Source organism: Sarcophilus harrisii, chromosome 5 (genome assembly GCF_902635505.1).
Source record: "Sarcophilus harrisii chromosome 5, mSarHar1.11, whole genome shotgun sequence".
In the NCBI taxonomy this organism is placed as follows: Eukaryota; Metazoa; Chordata; class Mammalia; order Dasyuromorphia; family Dasyuridae; genus Sarcophilus; species Sarcophilus harrisii.
The window spans coordinates 227,715,435-227,733,756 of record NC_045430.1 but is presented as its reverse complement, the minus strand read 5'-3'; the positions used below and the strand labels follow the sequence as shown (position 1 = coordinate 227,733,756).

Sequence of the window (18,322 nt, the reverse complement as noted above, 5' to 3'; positions counted from 1 at the left end):
AGATAGCTATCTAGTAGTAGCTACTCCTTCCATGGCTCCATTCAGACCATTTAGGACCTAGAAAATATCATAAAAATAACTCTGACAGTGATGCTATAAATGGTGAAATATACATATAATATATATATATTTTAAGACTCAGGGGTCCTCAAACTTTTTAAATAGGGGGCCAGTTCACTGTCTCTCAGACTGTTGGAGGGCCAGACTCTAGTAAAAACAAAAACTTTGTCTTGTGGGCCTTTAAATAAAGAAACTTCATAGCCCTGGGTGAGGGGGAATAAACGTCCTACAAGTACTAAAATATTCTAAAATCAACTTGTTCAATTCCTAATATTCTAAACCAAGGAAATTAATGAACAACAACTTCCTAACTTAAATAGTAACTAAAAAATGTTTACATTTCCATATTAAAGAATTAGCTTTACCTGATGACCTCCATATCTATGGGCCAATGGAATAGAGCCAGATACTATCTTTTCACCACTTACAAGCTGAAGAAAATCATTTGTTTTTGAAACAGAAAGATCAAGGTCCAAAATATTTTCCAGAACATCCTGAAAAAAAATTACAATAAAAAATGTAAATTAAATACAATAGCAATAATTTACTCACTACATATACTAAGTCTAATAGGACACATTACAAATGTTTTACTGGGACACCAAAAACATTGATAGAGTTATGAACTGATCCAACCATTCCAGAGAACAATTTGGAACTATGTCCAAAAGGTTATCAAACTATGTATATCCTTTGATCCAGAAGTGTCTCTACAGGGTCCATTATCCCAAAGAAATCATAAAAAAGGAAAAAGGACATAACATGTGCAAAAATATTTGTGGCAGCCTTTTTTGTAATAGCAAAGAATTGGAAACTGAGTGGATGTTCACCAGTTGGGGAATAGCTGAATAAGTTATGGTATATGAATGTTATGGAATATCATTGTTCTATAAGAAACGATCAGCAGGATGATTTCAGAGAGGCCTGGAGAGACTTATATGAACTGAAGTGAAGTGAGTAGAACCAAGAGAACATTGTAAACAAAAACAAGATTAAATAATGATCTATTCTGATGGATGTGGCTCCTTAACAATGAGGAGATTCAGGCCAATTCCAATAGACCTGTGATGAAGAGAGCCATCTGCACTTAAGAGAGAGGATTGTGAGAACTGAGTGTGGATCACAACATAGTATTTTCACACTTGTTTTTTGCTTGCATTTTTTTTCTTTCTCATTTTTTTCCCTTTTTGATCTAATTTTTCTTATGCAGAATGATAAATGTGGAAATATGTTTAGAAGAACTGCACATGTTTAACCTATACTGGATTACTTGCTATCTAGGGGAAGGCAATAGGGGGAGAAAAAATTTGGAACACAAAGTTTTATAATGATGAATGTTGAAAACTATCTTTGCATGTATTTTGAAAATAAAAAGCTATTATTAATTTTTTAAAATAAAAATTAGGAAACTGGAGGGGGAGGAATAAATGAATGTTTTAAGGACTTGAAAAAAATATTTAAAAAAATTTTTTTTAATTTAAAAAGAGCCTAACCTTTGATACTGCTACAAGACGAGTCTTTGATTTGAAAGGAGTAGGGTAGACAACAGAAAAAATACAGTTTCTCACTTGGCGAACATAATTTTCACAAATTGGATCAATTGGCAGCATGCCTGGTAGGAAAAAAAAGACTTTTACATTCACTCTTATTCATTTAGCCTACGACAATGACATACAAACTCAAAGCTAAATTTCATCAAGTTAAATATAGAAATATGTTTAGCAGAATTGCACATCTACTTATATTGGATTATTTGCTGTCTAGGAGAGGGGGGAAAGGGAGGGGAAAAAATTGGAACACAAGGTTTTTCAAGGAAACTACTTTTTCATGTATTTTGAAAAATAAAAAGCTATTATTATAAAATAATTCACCAAGTAATAATAGTATAGTTTACTTCATTTCCCACATACTAAATGTGTCCTTTTTCATATTTTTAGTATTACAAATAAAATATTGGTAAAGAAAATTCCTCTTTTCCACTGCTGATTACCTCCTTGTTTTTGATACTCTCTTCCTTCTAGGTTTCTGTGACACTCCTCCTCCTATTTCTGCTCAGTCTTCTTTGCTAGATCAAAGCAGGTGAGTAGGAAGATGGTGCTATTTTACAGTATAGGTGTCATCCTCAACTCTTGTTTCTTTTTCCAATTTTTCTTCTCAAGCCGGAGACTTCTTGGAAAGAGTCATAAAAGATTTTAAAAGGCAAATAAGAGAGATAGGAGAAAAATTGGGAAAAAGAAACAAGAGGTATGCAAGAAAGAACCAACAGCTGGAAAACAATTATTTAAAAAATACAATGAGTCAAATGCAAAAAAATCCACTGGAGAAATCAATTCTTTAAAAAACACAACAGACGAAATGTATTTTTTAAAATCCATTGAAGAAAACAACTTGAAAAGTAGATGTATCAAATAGAAAAAGAGATACAAAAGCTAACTGAAGAAAATCATATATTAAAAACTAGAACTGAGCAAATGTGTAATGTCAAAAGAAACTGAGCAAGACAGAGATTAGAGACCAATTCAATAGTTTATTAAATGGAGAGAAATACTGGGACCAATGGATCCCAGGGCTAGAGGAGACTATCATCTATCTCAAAGAGTCTAGCCCCGAGTATTGGGACAGCAAGCCTTTTATGGAATTACAAGAACATTGACATAATGCAGAGACCTAGGTGGGGATAGCCTCATATATGGAGGTTACTGATATTCTAATGACATTAAGGAATGTCTATAACACCTTTATCTCAACCATTAAGAGGGGACGGTCATAACCTTAAGGCAGAATTATGAAATAGGACAAATGCAGGAACTGGTTACCCCATTAAAAGTGACTTTTGGCATTTTACAAATGGAAGCTAATGACTCTATAAGACATCAAGAATCAGTTAAACAAAGTAAAAAGAATGAAGAAATTGAAGAAAATGAAGAAAATTTTCATTAGAAAAATAGCTGACATAGAAAATAGATCCAAGAAAGAAAATTTAAAATTGTTCTACCTGAAAGCCATAACCAAAAAAGGAGCCTGGATAGTATTCTTCAAGAGATCATGGAGGAAAACTGACCCTGATGTATTAAAACCAAGGGGAAGGAAAGTCATTGAAAGAATCCATTGACCACCTCTAGAGAAAGATTCCACAAGGAAAACCCCAAGGTACACTTTTGCAAAATTACAGGATTATAATCTCAAAGAAAAAAAAAATTCTACAAGCTTTCCGGAGGGGGGGGTGGGGGAGACAAAAAAACAATTCTAGTATCTAGGAGTCACAATCAGGATTACTCAGAATCTGACAACTTCTACAAAAAAAAAAAAAAAAAAGGATTGGAGGGCCTAGAATACTATATTCCAAAAGGCAAAGGACCTATCCTTATAACCAAGAATTATCTACCCATCATATTTCAAGGGAGGAGATGGATCTTCAATGAAGTAGGACTTTCAATCATTTCTATTGAAAAAAACCAGAACTAAATAGAAAATTTGGTCCTGAAACACAGGACTCAAGAGATGCATAGAAAAGCAAACAGGGAGAAAAAAAATTATTTGAAAATTAAACTGTTTACATCCCTAGATGAAAAAATGATACTTGTAACCCTGGAGAACTGTATCTTTCTTTTATTGGGGCGGTTACAGTGAGCAAACGTGGATAGAAGGTATAGATATGAATTGACTCTGATGTAATGATATCAAAGAAAAAGACAGGGGTAGGAAAAAAAGGATTGTACTGGGACAAGACAAAAAGGAAAGTAAAATGTGACAAATTAGATCACAAAAGACCTATTATAAAAGAGGAAAAGAAGGGAAGTGAATGAGCATTGTCTAAAGCTTAATCTTATCAGTTTGGGCTCAAAGAGAGAACAGATTCCCCCACTTCAGTATAGAAATTTATGTTACCAAATAAGGAAGTAAGAGGAGAAAGGAAAGAAAAGGGAGGGGCTAAGTAGAAGGAAGAGCAGAAATACTAGAAGAATGGGGTAAGAGAAAAGAAGAGGAGTGATAGAAGGGAGGGCAGGAAGAGGGTAGGGTGGTGGGTTAAAAACAAAACACTACTAAGTAGGGACACAGTGGAAAGAGAAAACAAAAGTATATACAGGGGAGAATATAAGATGGAGAGTCCACAGCTGGTAATCATAACTATGAATGAATGAATGGGGTGAATTCCCCCATAAAATGGAAGCAGATAGCAGGGTGAATTAAAAACCAATGTTTACAAGAAACACATTTCAAACAGAAATACCTACAGAGTAAAGCTAAAAAGGCTAGAGCAGAATTTATTATGCTTCAGTAACAGCAAAAAAAAAAAAAAATTAGGGGTAGCAATTTTGATCTTAGATAAAGCAAAAAACAAAAATAGATCTAAAAGAAACTAGGGAAGTTAACAGAATCTTATAAATTTAGACATAATAGACCTCTGGAGAAAATTGGAGAAGGATAGAAAGTAATATACCTTTTTCTCAGCAACACATGGCACCTACACAAAAATTGGCTATGTATTAATCCATAAAAACCTCAGAATCGAATGCAGAAAGGCAGAAATAGTAAATGCTTCCTTTTTCAGATCCCAATGCAATAAAAATTACATTCAATAGAAAGCTAGAGAAAAATAGACTAAAAAGCTAAATTAAATCGTCTAATTCTAAAGAATGAATGGGTTACTCAACAAATCACAGAAAGAATAATTTCATCCAAAAAAATGACAATAATGAGACAACATATACCAAAACCAATGCGTTGCAGCCAAAGCAGTTTTTAGGTGAAATTTTATATCTCTAAAAAGTTATTACATGAATAATACAGAGAAAGAAGAGATCAATGAATCCGATATGCAACTAAAAAAAGGAACAAATTTTAAAATCCCAATTAAATACCAAAGTATAAATTCTGAAAATAAGAGGATTAATAAAATCAAAACTAAAAAAAACTATTGAACTAATTAATAAAATATAATATATATAATATATAATAAAATATAATAAAAGTTTGTTTTATGGGGGAAAAAAATAGGTAAACCTTTGGTTAATTTGATTAGAAAAAGGAAAGGGAAAAAAAGCACACAAATTACCAGCATCAAAAATAAAAAGGGTGAAATCCCCACCAATGAAGGAGAAATTAAAGCAATAATTAGGAGCTATTTTGCCCAACCATATGCCAGCAAATCTGACAATCTAATTTAAATGGATGAATATTTACTGTTATAGGCCAGAACTTTGAAACAAGGGTTCTTACAAGATGTTAAGTCAATGGAATTGATAAATACAATGGTTATCTAGTTTAGCATGGTGTTTAATAGTTTTCTAGTTCAGTACATGTACTTAGTACTTAATATAGTCCCACAAGATTCACACCTATGATAATGGAGTATATAACAGCCAACAATGACTGGAGGAGATTCATTCCGACTTCAGTCAGGGTCCTGGTGGCAGGCTCTCTCCTGCATTTTCTCCACTGAAACCAAGTCCCCTCTGAAGGCTATGAGAAAGCTAGCTGAGCACCAGGAGAAGACAATAAACTTTTGGACTTTAACACCTGGCTATTTTTGTGGTGATTACTGAAAGGAAGATCTCCAGAAAATTACTGAGAACAGTACATTTTGGCACTAGAACACTACAATTTACAAAAATATAAATTACCCAGATTAACAGAAGAGGAAATAAATTACTTAAATAGTCCCATTTTAGAAAAAGAAATGGAACAAGCCATCAATAAAGTCCCTACAAAAAAATCTCTAGAGCCAGATGGACTTACAAGTGAATTTTACCTAATGTTTAAAGAACAATTAATTCCAATATTATGTAAACTATTTGGAAAAATTGGTAAAGGAGTCCTGCCAAATTCCTCTATGACACATATATGGTAATACCTAAACCATGAGGAGCCAAAACAGAGAATAAAAATTACAGGCCAATCTTCCTAAGGAATATTAATACAAAATTTTTAAGTAAAATAGTATCAGATTACAACCATCAGCAAGATAACTTTCTATGACTAAGTGGGATTTATACCAGGAATGCTGGGTCAGTTCAATATCAGGAAAACTACTGCCATAATTGACCATATCAATAACAAAACCATATGATAATCTCAACAGATGCAGAAAAAGCTTTTGATAAAATACAAAACCCATTCTTATTAAAAAAAAAAAAAAAACCAGGGCATAGAAATAAAAGGAATTTTCCTTTAAAATGATAAGCAGCATTGATCTAAAACCATCAGCAAGCATTATTTGTAATGGAAAAAAGCTAGACACATTCCCAATAAGATCAGCAGTGAAACAAGGATGCCCATTATCACCACTATTATTCAATATTATACTAGAAATGTTAGTTTTAGCAATAAGAAAAGAAAAAGAAATTAAAGAATATGCAATGAGAAGATAAAACTATCACTTTTTGCAGATGATAAGATGGTATACTTGGAGAATCATCCAAAATCTACTTGAAACAATTAACAGCTTTAGCAAAGTCAAAGGATATAAAATAAATCCATACAAATCATCAGCATTTTTATATATTACTAACAAAGCCCAGCAGCAAGAAATAGAAATTCCATTTAAAATTACTGTAGACAAAATAAAATATTACCTGCCAAGACAAATCCTAAACTATATTGTAATATTCTCTCTAAAATGTAATATTCTCTTGTTGGGGTTTTCCTGGGGTTTCTGGAGGCAGCCTTCTTTCAGTTCAGTAATCACCACAAGTACAGCCAGGAATTAAAGTCCAAATCCTTTATTGTCTCTTTCCAAGTCTTGTCTCCTTTCTTGCACCCAGTTAGCTTTCTTTTAGTACAGATCCTTTATTATCTCCTTCCTCGGGCTGGGCAGCTTTCTGGAGAGCCTTTTAGTCTGCCCTTGGTTCTAAGAGCTTGAGCTCCCGCCTGCCTTTTCTGGCTTTTGAATCTCCCTGACTGTCTCTGAATCCAAAGGTTTATGTTTCGCTCTCCAGCCACAACAAAAGTGGAAGATGGAATGAATCTGTCTCAGCCTCCCAAGAGCTTCTAGTTTGCCTGTCTTTTTTGGCCCTGAGAGCTTCTAGCTTATATGCCTCACACTGAGTCTACACCAATCATATCCCTAGGAAACCATTATTTGTTATAGGATTAAATCGATACTAAACTAGATTTAACCATTTTCTCCTCAATTCCATTTAGTATCTTGTTTCAAGTTCTGGCCCACAACATCTTGTAGGATTAAATCAATCATACTGAACCAAGCTAAATTAGATAACTTTTGTCTCTATCAATTCCACCGATTAGTACCTTGTAAGAATGCTGTTTCAAGTTCAATGTTCTGGCCCATAATACTATATGAACACAATTACAAAGTGCTTTTTCACACAAATAAATACATATCTAAACAACTGGAAAAATATCAATTGCTCATGAGTAAGTCAAGCTAATAAAAATGACAATTCTACCTAAATTGCTCTTCTTGTTCAGTGCCATGCCAATCAAACTGCCAAAAAATTATTTTATAGAGCTAGAAAAACATAACAAAATTCATTGGAAGAACAAAAGGACAAGAATATTAAGGAAATTAATGAAAAAAAAAAAACCCACAAAGGATGTCGGCTTAGCAATACCAAACTTAAAACTATATTATAGAGCTGCAGTCATCAAACACATATGATACTGGAGAAATAGAGTGGTGATCATTTGAATAGGTTAGATATATGACACAAAAATCAATGACTATAGTTATCTAATATTTGATAAACCCCAAAAATCTAGCTTCTTGGATAAGAACTCATTATTTCACAAAACTTGCTGGGAAAACTGGAAAATAATATGTCAAAAACTTGGCATAGACCTACATCTCACACTCTACACCAAAATAAGGTCAAAAATGGGTACATGATTTAGGCATAAAAGCTATTACTATAAAAGCAAATTAGGAGAGCAAGGGAAGGGATAGTTTACTTATCAGATCTTTGGAGAAGGGAGAAATTTATGGCCAAATAAAAACTAAGAGAATATTATGAAAGGCAAAATGTATAATTTTGACTACATTAAATTTAAAAGGTTTTACACAAACAAAACCAAAACAGCCAATATTAGAAGGGAAGCACAAAGCTGAGAAAAAATTTTTTACAGCTAGTGTTTCTGATAAAGGCCTCATTTCTAAAATATATAAAGAACTGTGTCAAATTAATAAGAATACAAGTCATTTCCCAGTTGACAAATGGTCAAATAATATGAACAATTTTCAGATGAAGAAATTAAAGCCATCTATAGTCATATGAAAAAATGCTCTAAATCATTCTCAAATACCACCTCACACCTCTCAGATTGACTAAAATGATTGAAAAAAATTATGAGAAGTAATGGAAGGGATATGGGAAAACTGGGACATTAATGCATTGTTGATGAAATTGTGAAATGATCCAACCATTTTGGAGAGCAATTTGGAACTATGTCCAAAAGACTATTAAACTGTGCACAGCCTTTGATCTAGCAGTGCCACTCCGGGGTCTGTATCCCAAAGAAATCACAAAAGAGGGGAAGGACTCATGTGTACAAAAATGTTTGTAGCAGCTCTTTTTGTGGTGCCAAAGAATTGGAAACCGAGTAGATGCCTATCAATTGGGAAATGGATGAATAAATTATGGTATATTAAAGTAATGGAATATTATTGTTCTATAAAAAATTATGTTCAAGCTGATTTTAGAAAGGCATGGAAAGATTTACATGAACTGATGCTAAGTGAAACAAGCAGAACTGGGATAGATTGTACACAGTTAACAGCTATACAATGATCAATTATGACAGAATTGGTTCTTAGTGATTCATTGATCTAAGACATATCAACCCTTGCTATGTCCACTTCTGTTCCCTTTTTCTTATTTTTTTTCTTAATCTCGTAGTTTTTCCCTTTTGTTCTGACTTTTCTCTCTCAACATGATTCATAAGAAAAAAAATTTTTTTTAAATGGATGTACATGTAAATTTTTTTTTAATTTATGTCAAACTGGGAAAAATGAACATTAAAAACAAAGAGAAAATTAATTAATTGATTGATTTTAAAGGAGACAACTAACCCTGTGCCTCTCAATAATCATGATAGCTTCACTGTATTACAGAAGATTAAGTGATATTAATAATAAGCCTAGCAATCATTTTTTTCTCTTGACATAAAATTTTATCTATGTAGATGATTCCCTAGTGAGGACACTTCTATGCTAATAAGATCTGCAAAAGTTCTATGACTTATAGTACTAAAGAGCTACAATGGACATGTGTTAGAGGAAGACTAGAATCCAGGTTGTACTGACCCCCAAGACCAGCTTTCCATTATATCATGTTGACTTTCAAAAAATCTTAATAAAATCAATAAAAGGATATAATAGTAGTTCATGTAATTTATATTTAATGTACACTTTTTAAGAATGCAGGGAAATAACTACACACTCTCAGATTAGCTAAGATGACAGGAAAAGATATGATAAATGTTGGAGGGGATGTGGGAAAACTGGAACACTAATACAATGTTGGTGGAGTTATGAACTGATCCAACCATTCTGGAGAGCAATATATAACTATGCCTAAAAGGCTATCAAACTGTGCGCATCTTTTGACCCAGCAGTGTTTCTACTGGGCCTAAATCCCAAAGAGATCTTAAAAGAGGGAAAAGAAACCCTATGTGCAAAAATGTTTGTGGCAGCCTTCTTTGTAATGGCAAGAAACTGGAAACTGAGTGGATGCCCATCAATTGGAGAATAGCTGAATAAATTATGGTGTATGAATATTATGGAATATTATTGTTCTGTAAGAAATAACCAGCAGGATGATTTCAGAGAAGCCTAGAGACACTTACATGAACTGATGCTAAATGAACAGAACCAAGAGATCCCATTGTATATGGAAACAAGATTATATGATAATCAATTTTGATCTTCAACAATGAGATGATTCAGAGCAGTTCAATGATCTTGTGATGAAGAGAGCTATCTATACCTAGCGAGACGACTGTGAGAACTGAGTGTGGTTCACAACATAGCATTTTCACTCTTTTTATTGTTATTTGCTTGCATTTTATTTTCTTATTTTTTTTCCAGTTTGATTTGATTTTTCTTGTGCAACAAAATAATTGTATAAATATGTATGCATATATTGGATTTAACAGATATTTCTACCATGTTTAACATATATTGGACTACTTGCCATCTAGGGAGGAGATGGGAGGAGGGAAAATTGGAACAAAGTTTCGCAAGATAGTCATTTAAGTACTTGAAGACAGCTATTATTATCTCCTCCTAAATTTTCTCTTCCCCAGATCAAATAAGTCCATTTCCTTCAACCAATTCTCATATTATACCTATTCAAAGCTCTTAGCCATTTCTTCTGCTTCCCAACTTATCAATGTCCTTAAAATGTGGTGCCCAGAATTTAACACAATACACTATATGTGGTACAAGGAAGATAGAATTCAGTAGAACTATTTGTAAAAAAAATTCCCAAGAGCATATTCATTTTTTTGGGAGGGAGGGGCTGGTATATCATGTCTTATTTATATGGAACTTTCATTCTACTAAAGTCCCAAAATCTTTTAAAAAAAAATGCAGTCTAATTAATCATGTGTCACTCATCTTGTACTTGTAAAGCCAATTAAATTTTTTGGATTTTGTTTTTATATTACCTACATTTCCAAATACTTCTCCCCTTTCTTACCTTTCCTTAGAGCCATTAAATTTTAAGAAGAGAAAGCAAAGCAGTAAAAAAAAAATCTCAACAAAGTCTGATATATGCATCATTTTGCCCAAAAAGAATCCTAATTTCTGTAAAGAATAGTGATGGGAAGATGTAGTAAAGTCTATTTCTTCAATCTGCATAAATTTGACATTTTTCCCTAGTGAATCCTAGCTTGAGTCTCTACAAATTCCTAACCTGTCGTTTTTTGATTTTTATTTTGTCATTCAGTATATTAGATTATATAATTTAAGCGTGATAAAATAGCATAAATATGCTATTTATCTCTTTATCCAAATTACTGATGAAAATGTTAACAGAAAGCAAGGCACCATTCCACTGAAACCCTACAGAAACACTTGACTTTGTCAACTGTTATCATGGTTGACATTAATTATCCTTTACAACTTTAAGTTGCCAAGTCCAAATGACTTACATCTCCTGGTACTTTAAAAACTGGTGACTGTGATTGACTGCTGAACTACTTCTAGATATATTTGAAACATCACAGAGAATATTAGTACCACAGGATTTGAGAAAGGGCAACTGTAGGGAATTGTCTTCTTCAAATTATAGGTCAGTGAACTTAACTTTAATGAGCATTATGTCATCAAGAACAAGTCATTCTAGATTAATCTTATTTCCATTTTTAATAGGATTACTAAATTGGCAGATCTGTTAAATGCTATAGAGTTTGCATCCATTTTAATAAAGAGTTTGTTAAACTATTTCTTGTTAATCTTGTAGAAAAGTGGAGAAATGTGGAATAGATTTTAGACAGATAGATTGATCCTATAAATTGGTTAAATGACTGCCCTTGAAAAAAAGGATGTTGATAATGTCAACAATGACAACAATGAACAATTGATGTCAATATTTCAGGAAGGTTTCAGTTGAACTCTGCCTTGCTGTATGTTAACATTTTTAGCAATAATTTGGATAAGCTCCAAATGGTTCTAAATATAAAAGATAATATTGTTAAATATTATTAGAAAATTAGAGAAGAAAGTAAATACATGGAGAGACAGGAACCAGAGAACAAGCAGAGAGGATCACTGAAGATAAGATTAATAGTTTTGTAAAGTTTTCACACAAACAAAATCATTGCAGTTAAGATTAGATTAACTGGAAAGAAATATTTATAGGAAGGGTTTTTTTTAATATCTCATATCTGAACAATCTTCAGATGAAGGAGTTAAAGTCATTTGTAATCATATTAAAAATGCTCTAAATAACTAATAATTAGAGAAATGGAAATTAAGAAATTAAGATACTAAAGTGTGAAGACACCTATCAGACTGGCTAAGATGACAGACATTATTGGTGGAGTTGTGAACTGATCCAACCATTCTAGAGAGTAATTTGGAACTATGTCCAAAGGGTTACAAAACTGTGCATACCCTGTGATCCAGCAGTGTATACCAAAGAGATCATAAAAGAGGATCTACATGTTCAAAAATGTCTATAGCAGCTCTTTTTTTTAATGTCAAAGAGCTGAAAACTGAATTTATGCCTATTAGTTACAGAATGGCTGACTAAGCTATGCTACAGGAATGTGATGAAATGGTACTATTCTATAAGAAATGATGAGCAGGCTGACTTCAGAAAAGCCTGGAAAAACTTACATGAACCGATGCTGAGTGAAGTGAGCAGAGCTGGGAGAACAACCATACACAGTAACAGCAAAACTATGTGCTTATCAATCATGATAGACTTAATCCTTCTCAGCAATGTGGTAATCCAAGACAACACCAATAGACTTGAGATAGAAAATGCTATCATCAAGAGAGAGAACTATAGAGACTGAATATGGATCAAAGCATAGTATTTTCAACTTTTTTTCTTTATTTATTTTCTTTTTCTTTCTCATTGTATTATTCCCTTTTGGTCTGATCTTTTCACACAAGACAAATATGGAAATATGTTTAAAAGTATTGTATATGTATAACCTATATCAGATTGTGTGCTGTCTTGGGAAAGAGAGAAGTAAGGGAGGGAAGAAAAAAAACTGGAACACAAAATCTTACAAAAAGTAATGCTGAAAACTATCTTTCTTTGTATTTGGAAAAATAAAATATTAAAAATAAATATCTCATATCCAATATAAGGAACTGATGCAAGTATATAATAGAGATTATCTCCATATAGAGGCCAAAGATAATGAACAAAAAATTCTCAAAGGAAAAATTTCTAACTATCAACCAAATTTTTAAAAAAGCCCTTAAATCACAACATGAGAAGTGCTGATCAAAACACCTGAGTTTCTATCACATAACTATCTTACTGACAAAAAGAAAAATGATAATTGTTGGAAAGACTGTGGAAAAACAGACACATTGATATACTAATAATGGAGCTGTGAATTAGTCCAGTCTTTCTAAAAAGCAATTTCAAACAAGGCCCAAAGTCATTCAATTGTGCATACCCTGTGATCCAGTTTTGTCACCAGTAAATCTAAAGCAAAATGAGGGGAAAAAAAAGAAATAAGTATATAATCCACTCTGAACAACTTAGCTATTCTCAGAATTACAATGGTCTAAGACAATCTTGAAGAATTTAGGATAAAAAAATTCTCTCCATCTCCAGAGAAAGAACCAGTGAAATCTAAATTCAGATCAATTCATACTTTTGAAACTTTATTTTTCTTGGGGCTGTTATTTTTTGCTGGTTTTGTTTTGTTTCAAAAAAAGACTAATATAGAAATATGTTTTGTATGATTACTCACAATGTATATTAAATTATCTGCCTTCTCAATAAAGGGAGAAGAGAATTTAGAATTCAAAAAAATTTTTACACAATTGGGTATACACATACTTATCAGTATATATGTTGTGAGAGGTAGTGTGTTGCCTTCAGAATTAGGCAGTCTTGTTTCTGACACATAACAACTGAGTGAAGCTGAGCAAGTTGTCCCAGGCAACTTTCTAAGACTTTTAAGTTACAAACAACTGTGGACTAATGGAAGGAATTTTCAAATCACTAATTTCCCACAGGGCTGAACTCACAGGCACCTATTTATAAAGGCAGGCTATAACATTTAAAGTGAACCTAGATTTTTTTTTTTTTAATAAAAGCTTTTTATTTTAAAAATATATACATGGATGATTTTCAGCATTCACTCTTTTTTTAAAATTTTTATTATAATAACTTTTTATTGACAGAGTGAACCTAGATTGAATTAACAGTTTCTCATTCTCTTAGCCAACCTACAATTAGTCATAAACATCCAATCTGTTTAGAGGAGCAAAATGAAGCAATTATTCTTATCAGGAACTGACGGTAACCTGAAAGAGTAGTCTATGTACTTCAAGTTGGACATCTTCCAGATCTGTACAAGACTCATATAGTGCATACTTTTGGCTGACACCTGTGATTTAATCAACTTAAAAAAATCACTACGAGCAATTTGCTACCAATGCAGATGGGAAAAGTTAAACAATGTGCAAGCTTCAAAAGCTGCAGGCTGTGATTTTTGTGTGACCTAGCAAAGTCACTAAATCTCTGGCCTATTTTGCAAAATAAGGAACTTGTATTACAAAGCCTCTATGTTCCTTTCCAGCTCTGATATTGCTGACCAACCAGCAATGAAGTAAAACTTTTGAAAATACCATCAGAACATACCCTGAGACGCAGTGGGTGTAACTGAGTCAATAAGTCTCACAGCTGGATGTTCCTGGCAAGTCACTGCACCTCTCAGAGTCCCCCAGTAACTTTCTGAGATTTCTCAGTGAATTGCTATTGTTTGCATACCCATCAGCTGCCTGAAATCAACTCCTCTCAGAACCATCCATATGTGTGTATGTATATTACATATGTGTGTATATACATAAAAATGTAAATGTGTGTTATATGCAAGTATATATGCATATATATATAGTACTACACATATGACAGTACTGTGTATATGTGTATGTGTGTCTGTGGAAAAACAGACACACTGATATACTAATAATGGAGCTGTGAATTAGTCCAGTCTTTCTAAAAAGCAATTTCGAACAAGGCCCAAAGTCATTCAAATGTGCATACCCTGTGATCCAGTTTTGTCACCAGTAAGTCTAAAGCAAAATGAGGGGAAAAAGAAATAAGTATATAATGCCCTCTGAACACCTCCTGTGGGCCCAGGATACGTGTGCGCGCGCATCTATGTGTGGGCACAGGATATAATGGCAGGGACTCATCGGGGGGCCACCACATTTCAGGGTTCAGAATGGAAGCCCCGAAGCGCCGGGGGCAGTAGCTATCAGAAGGCATTCTACGGTAGGAAATGCGCCAATTTAGTTTGTCGTCCGATGATTTCCTAAGACTGTTGCCTGGTGGAGGAGGTTTCCACACCGCGAGTCACCCTCTGAAAGACGAGACGGCCTTGGCCGGCCCGTGCGCGCCCCGCGCACGTGTTCCTGTGTGCACACGCAGGTCCCAGTCCCAGGCCGGCCCCGCGGCTAAGGGCCGCAGCCCAGGACGCCGAGCCGGGCGGCGCTCACACCCCGGCCGCCAGGAGATCCCATCCGTACCTACGAGGCTTTCGGAAGACAAGCTCCAAGCAGCCAGGGAGGCGCCCACTCGGGTTTTCCGTTCGCACAAGCCGGGGCCGGACGCATTGAGGGAAAGATGCTCGAGGCTGGGCCTTTGCCCCGGCGCGGGAGGCCGCTCCAGGAGCCCGCGGCCGGCTCCGCAGTAGAGGAGCACCGCCAAGAACACGGACCCCGGAGTCCGCAATCCGGGGCGCTCCGCTCCCCTCTCCACGGGCCGGGCCCGGCCGCCCAAGAGAGGCCTGCCTGGGAGAGCCTGTGTGGGAAGCGAGGCCAGCAGCGTGCCAGAGGCAGCGGCGCCCCGAGGCGCGGGGCGGGGCCCGAGTGCGCGGCCAAGGCACCGCCCCGGCCTCTATTTCTCGGCGGGCTGTCTCCGCTTTCCCGCAGACCACCCCGAGGGTCTGTAGGCGTGCGCACTTCGGGCTCGGCCTCGTTGGGAGGGGGGAGCGGCGACAGACGGGGTGTGGGCGGAAGTGCTTCTCGTGCCAGGTTTCCGGCTCCGGGTCCTCGCGGCGGAGCCGCCGGTCGCACTTTCGGTGCGGGATCATGGCCTCATTGGGCTGGCGCTGGTGGCGCTGCTGCTCTTGGAGAGCGGCCTCGGGGAGCCCTGGGCTCGGCGCCTTGCGGGGCCCGCCCGAAGTCCAGGGATGCGCGGTCCCCGCCCGGCCTGCGGCCGGCTCCCAGAATCTGGTGAGTGGTCCGCGAGGAAGGTAGAGGGCGGGCGCGAGAAGGCGCGGGCGCGCAGAGGTCACGGCGCCAATGACAGCGGAATGAATGGGGAGCCGGCGCGTGGGTAGTGCGCGCGAGCGTGCGCCCCGGAGGGCGGGCCCCGAGGCAATGACTTCTGGAGGCAGGGGCCCGAGGGTCGTCCCCCCGCAGGGGGAGAGAGAGAGACGTGTGCGTGTGAGAGTGGGAGTTAGAGGAGAGTGTGTAAGGGGGTGATAAGAACCAGAGGAAATGTGTGTGTGTGTGTGTGTGTGAGAGAGACAGGAAATATGAGGGTAAGAACCTGAGAGAGACAGACATTCATTCACAGTGTGTGTGCGCGTGCGTGCGTGTGAGAGAGAGAGGGGGACTGGTGAACCTGAGAGATCAGGGGGCGCTGTGTGAGAGACACATTCACAGGTGTGTGTGCGCGTGCGTGCGTGTGAGAGAGAGAGGGGGACTGGTGTCCTACGGAGGACATTCAGGACGTTGGGACCCTGAGAGAGGGGGGAAGCACCGCACTCTGGGGCTGAGGGTTTTCCTGCGGAAAAGAAGGGGGCGGAGAGCTAGGAGAACAGTCTTGGGAAGGTGCGCTTGAGATCCAAGATCCAGAGGCTCTAAGTATTGTGAAGGAAAGGGTCTGTCTGGGAGGAGGGGAGGTAAAAATATAGTTCTTGTTTAGATGAAGAATTAAATATTGGTAAAGGGGGCAGAGTGGGGACCCAGTGCACTGACCCCAGAAGACTTGTTTCTTAGGATGGTGTTAGTCGGGAGCTGGGACTCCCGAAGAGGGGGTGGAATAGTGCTGGGACTGAAATATAGCCGAGAGCAACGAATTTATGTTAGAAACTTAAATTCATTTTTAACGCTTTCCTTTTTTTTCCTTTTATTCCCTCTTCATTGGGATAACAGGATGGAAATAAATTCATTTTTAACGCTTTCCTTTTTTTCCTTTATTCCCTCTTCGTAGGGATAGCATGAGGATGGTGTCCTGGGGACTAGGAGATATTTAGGGTGAAAAAAACTAATCTTAGTTTTGAGATTAAGATGTAGATGAGGAAAGGAGAAGAGAATTTACCTGGTTCTATGGGAGGGCCTGGGCGGGAAGAAAAGGAAGAGAAGGAACCACAAGGATATATCCAAAGAGAAAATGGAGCTTGGGCTTGGTAGCTCATAGGATATAAACTCTAGAACCGAAACAGAGCTTGAGCCTGCTTCAACCTCTCATGTCATAAGTGGGGAAACTAAGTCACTTGAATCAAGATGTTCTTTCTACCATCCTACTCTGCTTCCACCAATGTGGAGGAAATGTGAAACACAAGAAGAAAACTCTGATATGGAGAAGCTAACAATCTGGTTGAATGGCCAAAATTCATATGCATTGACTTCAATAAATACATTTTTTGAGTCCCGTTTCTACCTTTTCCATATATCTCGTATCTGATTCCTTCTCTCTACTCGCATAAGTAGCCATCACTTCAAGGCTTTCACTTCTAGGCTTTTATCTCTGTTTTCTAGAATGTGAACAGCCTCTTATCCTGCTTCAGTTATCTTCCCATAACAATATCCTCTCTGCTTTTTCTTAAGCACAGATATATCATTAGTCTAATCAACAAATAAACTTTAGTGCCTTTCTGTTGCCTTTAAGAACCAATGAGATATTTAATTTTAGCAGTTACTTGTGAATTTAGGTACATAATAGATGCTTGTTCCCTTTCTTTCCTCTTCCCGCTTAAGATGAGATCATTAGTTTTTAAGCCCTTTCTTAACTTGGTCCCAGCCTCTTTTCAGCCTTCTGTGTTAGTTTCCCTTCTCTAAGGCTCTGCAGTCCAGCCACATTGCTTTCTCTCTTCAGATTAACACTTATTAAGCACCTGAAATATGGGAGAAATTATGCTAAGCATTGGAGATACAAAAATGGGTTAAAAAACAAAAAAGTCCCTGTTCTCTAGGAGCTCACATAGAAAACATGCCACCTCCTGTTTCCATGCCTTTTCATTCACCTTACCTCATTAGGTAGAATAATTTTCCTTCTCACCTTCAAATCATAAAAATCCTCTTCCTTTAAAACCGGTTCAATACCACCACCTATGTGAACCCTTTGCTGAGTTACAGTAATGTGAACACTAACATTCTTGCTTATAATTACTTTGTGTTTTTATTCTCTTATAATCTGTTCTTGTCTACTTTAGTAGAATATAAGACCCTAGAGAGTAGATTTTTTTTTTTCAAATCTTAGATTTGTTGATACCATCTATGCTAGGTACAATGCTAAATGGTATGTGGAATACAAGGAAGAGTAAAGCACTGTAGTAGGAGAATTAATTGTGTCTTAACTATAATATGGAGTTG

The 18,322-nt window shown here is 36.5% G+C and overlaps 2 protein-coding genes across 2 annotated transcripts in view; one reads left to right on the top strand and one right to left on the bottom strand.

Annotated features, from left to right (window-relative positions):
* The window catches only part of LOC100920228 (protein adenylyltransferase SelO), a 68,357-nt gene extending 52,544 nt beyond the window's left edge, over positions 1 to 15,813 (bottom strand). Inside the window, exons 1-4 of the mRNA XM_003771854.3 lie at positions 15,724 to 15,813; positions 15,248 to 15,617; positions 1,554 to 1,672; positions 426 to 554 (exon numbers count right to left, since the gene is read on the bottom strand). Coding sequence (XP_003771902.2) covers positions 426 to 554; positions 1,554 to 1,672; positions 15,248 to 15,617; positions 15,724 to 15,813 — 708 coding nt within the window. The remainder of the gene's footprint in view (positions 1 to 425; positions 555 to 1,553; positions 1,673 to 15,247; positions 15,618 to 15,723) is intronic.
* Positions 15,744 to 18,322, top strand: part of PDSS1 (decaprenyl diphosphate synthase subunit 1) — a 34,638-nt gene continuing 32,059 nt past the window's right edge. The window contains exon 1 of the mRNA XM_003771853.4: positions 15,744 to 15,955. Within this exon, the coding sequence (XP_003771901.2) occupies positions 15,812 to 15,955 (144 nt within the window). The 5' untranslated portion in view covers positions 15,744 to 15,811. The remainder of the gene's footprint in view (positions 15,956 to 18,322) is intronic.